Here is a 4,647-nt window from a genome sequence, read left to right on the forward strand (position 1 = left end):
CAGCTGTGCCTAAAACTGGTTTTCACTGCTAGATAGGAAAAATATTTCAGTTACGATCAAGCAAGGGAAACAGTTGCAATATTTCCTTTTACGTTTGGATTTTCTTCATTTAATAATTTTGTCTGCTCAGTCGCTCTACATCAGATCTGTGTCTGAGGATGCGCCCGTTGTAAGATTCACTGAAAGATAGTGGTGGGTTGTTTTAAGTGTTTGGTTTTTTTTCAGCTGTGCCTAAAACTGGTTTTCAGTACTAGATAGGAAAAATGTTTCTGAAACGATCAAGCAAGGGAAACGTTTGCAATATTTTCTTTTCCGTTTGGCTTTTCTTCATTTAATGTTGTCTGCTCGGTTGGTAGCCCTTCATCAGTTCTATGTCCGAGGATGCACCTGTGGTAAGATCCACTTTTTAATTTATTTAAGTTGTTGTTTGTTGTTTGTTTTTTATTTTACTTCGCCTAATTGCTACCCCAGAATTACAAAGTTCTATCTGCTCAGTATTTAGTTCTGAGAAATGAAATTTGACATTAACATATGTTAGTTTCAAAACATGTCAAGCTTTTTCTAGAATACAAGTCTTTGAATATATTTGTAAATACTCCGAATCATCTTACCGACTTTGATAGAGCAGATAGAACATTTTGTGAGGCATCGTGGTGAAATCAGGCACTAGTCAAAATAATGAAATCCGAGAAATCGACATTTTTCGCCAAGTTTGGAAATTTTGTTCGAATATTTTTTTATTATTTTTTTTTAGGCTCAACACCTTGCATGTCCATTCAAAGACACTTTTATGTGAGGATTTTATGGAACAAAGTTGATTAAATGCACACACACGCGCACACACAAACACACACACACACACACACATACACACACAATGTAAATTTTTTGCAGTTTCCAAGGACTCTTAAGCCTTGGAATTCACCAAACTTTGGCGGTCCTTTTCTCACGACTTCTATTGAGGATAAAAGGATATTTTTTCCATCAAAAGCAAGGCAAATGAAAAACCTTTAAGGTAATACCAATATCCCAATATGCCCAAAAATTTACGAGGACCTGATTCCACCACGTTGTGACACATTAGGTACTTGACCTCATGGTCACATTAACTCAAAAAGACCCAAAATATCAGCTAGGTAAAACTTTATAATTCTAAGGTAGCGTAATTAAGGGGGGGGGGTAGGTGGTTGTACTAAAAAGCAATTTCTGAAACAATCAAGGGAAGCTGTTGCAATATTTCTTCTACGTTTGGCTTTCCTTCATTTCATTTTGTCTACTCGGAGGAAGAAAGGGGGGGGGGGGGTAAATCGTGACAATGACCAATTTGGTAAAGATAAATTAATGCGGGCAAAAGTCTGACTGAACACAAACCTGGGCCAGAAAGAGTTCATCTATGTGAAGTGTGATGACAAAATGAGTTACTTCTCGGATTCAAGCCTTATGGAAATAGAAACATCATACTTTTAAGAGAAGTTTTACAATTTATAAGTATGAAATAATAAGAGGCATGTTATACATAAAAAATAGAGCACCAATAGAAGATCAACTAATTTGACCTCGGTGTTGATTTTTTGTCAATAACCCCATTTGTGGATTGCGAGAAGAAACTCATTTTGTCTGCACGCCACACAAATGTTTCTCTATAAATGTCACTCCAAGCTTTCCTTTCTCTCTTCTAGGGATATTCAGTTCTCCAAGTAACCGCAGTGGATGGAGACAGAGGAGCAACGGTGCCGAATGCCATCGAGTATTCCTTCACTGACGGTAAGTTCCTGCCCAATTTGACGTTGATGCGGGAGAAGTGACAAATTATTAATTTTACTTCAACAGAAAATGAATTTACATCAAATTCTATATCAATATATTATAATAGTCGATTTGTTATCAGAGACTATTATCATTTAGTTTCAGTATTTGAAAAAATATTTTTGTGTTCAAGTATTGTTTAAAGAAGATGATTATGTATATTATTATTGTATCCACGTATCCATAATTTTGTATTTGGCAAAAAGTACAATTTATAAACAGTTACATTCCCAATGAATTTGGGGGTGCTAAAAAAAGCATTATGATTTTTTTCCTTTTGGGGTTTTATGTACTTTCTGTCTTTCTTTAGAATAATTTTGTAAACGAGACAGTCTCAACTGCGTAAGTTTTTGGGTTGGTTTTTTTTTTTTTTTTTTTTTTTTTGTTGCTTACTCTTTTCTTTAAAAGATAACGGGAATGCTAGCAGATTCCATCTGTAAAACGTAAAATACCATTTACCCCAATGTAGTTCATTAATTAAAAATGTGCCCAGTACTGTATACATTTCAAGTCTCTCTTTTCACTTACAATTCTGTCAACTACCTGTGAGAGCAAAAGGTGCAAGCAAGTTTTTAAGATAAAAGTTTTTCCAAATTCCTGCTTTGTTAGTTTTGCTTTTGATTTGTTGGAGGGGGGGGGGGCACTGTTACGCCCATGTTTCTGTCTGTCTTGGGTTTTTTTATTTGGGGTTGGGGGGTTTTTCCATCATTTATTGGCGGTTGTCATGCCAAAGTGCCTCTGTCAACTCCAACCCACAGAGGTGCCGAATTTCTGGACACATTCGGAAATACGAATTCCTAAAATTGCACATATTTTGCCCAACTTCAGATTAATCATTAAGAAGTCGTTGTCATTTATCTTAAATCAATCTTCTTGAAACAAGACGTGTTAGACAAATAAATGATTTGTAAATTTTGAGTTCCGTGAAAGTTTTTCTACAAGATCCAAACACATGTAGTCCAAGATTTCTTTTCGTAGCCAATTTCAATCAGCACCTCTGAGCTCAGACTTTAAAAAACAAAATCTACTTTGATTTCAGGTTCTCACTCCAATTTTAGCATCAACACCACGACAGGGGTCATTAGCGTGGCATCACAGCTGGACGTGGATGATGAGGAAGTGAGGAACCAGGGAGGGCTGTTTATTTTTAACGTCACGGTAAGTCTTCTGTCTACCTGAGCATTGTTTTTTCAATAATATAATTACAGTAAGTCAAGTTTTCTTTTTACCTGGTGACTGTTTATTCTAAATGTCGCAATAAGTCAAGTCCACAAGCCAAGTGTTCTATTTACCTGAGGTCTATTGTTTGACAGTTGCTCTAGGTGTGGTTTGCTCCTTTTTTCCTATCAGACATGTATCGTGCTTATCTCTGCTCCCTGTTTTTTGTATTTGTCACTCTCTTGTAACACCTCTAATCTTCAGCATTGACATGACCCGATTGTCTCTAGTGTGTGAATTATGACCACAGAATAATTTATTAGGATGTTAATAAGTTTCATTTTGGCATAATATTGTCTGTCCTATCGATGGTGTTGTACTCTAACCCTGGTGCTGGTTTCTTGAAATAATTTCAAGAGCGTTTATTTCACAATTTAATTAAAAAGTTATAACTAATGGCCTTCCTTGTCCTGATCAAGAAAGTGTTTTATTGAGGATCCACAAAACATCGCTACTGGTCTTAGAACCAAAAATAACCAAATTGACCTATTTCTTCCAGTCAGGAGAAGATGAGACAAGATAATAATTAATGCTCTATAGTCCCTAAATATGTTTCTTGGTTTTACAGGAATGGAAAAACACTCGTGTACATTTATAGATACATATGAAATTTAGATTGTGTATTACTTTCATTTTAAAAATATCAAAATGAAGAGAAAAACAAAAACTGGTCAATAATACAACACGTCACATCAGACGGTTGGAGCATAACCCTGCCGATCTGTGTCCGTCTTGTTTTAGTTTTAGTTTTAGTAGAGGTTTTAAGACGCTCGCAACTGCATAAGGTCATCATATGAGCGCCAGAAGATTAGAGGTGTTAAAGAGAGTAACAAACAAACAAAAAAAGAAGAAGGGGAGAAAAAATAAAATGGTGAAATGATATAGGTTTAACGCCCCTATCAACACTATTAGGTTATTTAAGAGCCATGGCCTCCGAGTTTAACGTCCATCTCCGAAAGGACCGAGCCAAATGGGAAATGCGTGTAAAGTGCCTTTCCCAAGGACACAACGTCGGACCGAGCTGAGGCTCGAGCCCTCGAACCCGCAATCTCACGATTACGAGTCTGGTAGCCTAACCACTAGGTTACCGACGCCACTGAAGAAGGGGAGATAAGGACGATAGATGTTTGATAGGAAAGAAGAAGAAGCACACCACACCACAGCACCCGCCAACCACCCACTGTTTCTGTCTGATCAGGCCACAGAAGTGTCCCCCGACGACGGCTCCACATCGTCTCCTCCTACAACATCGGCAAGTTTGGCAGACAACTCGTTCGGAAGCGACACTCAGCTGGTTTCCATCACCGTGACAGACGTGAACGACAACATCCCAGAGTTCAACAGCCCCGTCTACAACGCTACTGTGGCGGAGAACACGCCCAACGGTGTCCCCATCACTCTGACCTCCATCATTGAAGTCTCCGATGTCGATCAGGTGATTTTTTACTTTGAGCATGATATTGATGAGAACTGTTGAAATATAATATGTTATCTTTGAGCACGATATTGATGAGAACTGTTGAAATATATGTTATCTTTGAGCAAGAAATTGGTGAGAACTCTTAAAATATATTATGTTATCTTTGAGTATGATATTGGTGAGAACTGTTTGTATATTTATAT

General features: G+C 37.4%; 1 protein-coding gene and 1 long non-coding RNA gene across 2 annotated transcripts in view; both read left to right on the forward strand.

Annotated features, from left to right (window-relative positions):
- The window catches only part of LOC101846634 (protocadherin gamma-A3), a gene marked incomplete at its 5' end in the record, with an annotated part of 4,359 nt that extends 4,169 nt beyond the window's left edge, over positions 1-190 (forward strand). Inside the window, 1 exon segment of the mRNA XM_035968618.1 lies at positions 131-190. Within this exon segment, the coding sequence (XP_035824511.1) occupies positions 131-190 (60 nt within the window).
- A 1,488-nt stretch (positions 191-1,678) lies between these two features.
- LOC118477142 lies at positions 1,679-4,454 on the forward strand. Its single transcript, XR_004858316.1, has 3 exons — positions 1,679-1,764; positions 2,846-2,964; positions 4,223-4,454. It is a non-coding gene; the product is annotated as an uncharacterized LOC118477142 (long non-coding RNA).
- Positions 4,455-4,647: the final 193 nt, after the last annotated feature.

The sequence above is a fragment of the Aplysia californica genome, unplaced genomic scaffold (genome assembly GCF_000002075.1).
Source record: "Aplysia californica isolate F4 #8 unplaced genomic scaffold, AplCal3.0 scaffold00070, whole genome shotgun sequence".
In the NCBI taxonomy this organism is placed as follows: domain Eukaryota; kingdom Metazoa; phylum Mollusca; class Gastropoda; order Aplysiida; family Aplysiidae; genus Aplysia; species Aplysia californica.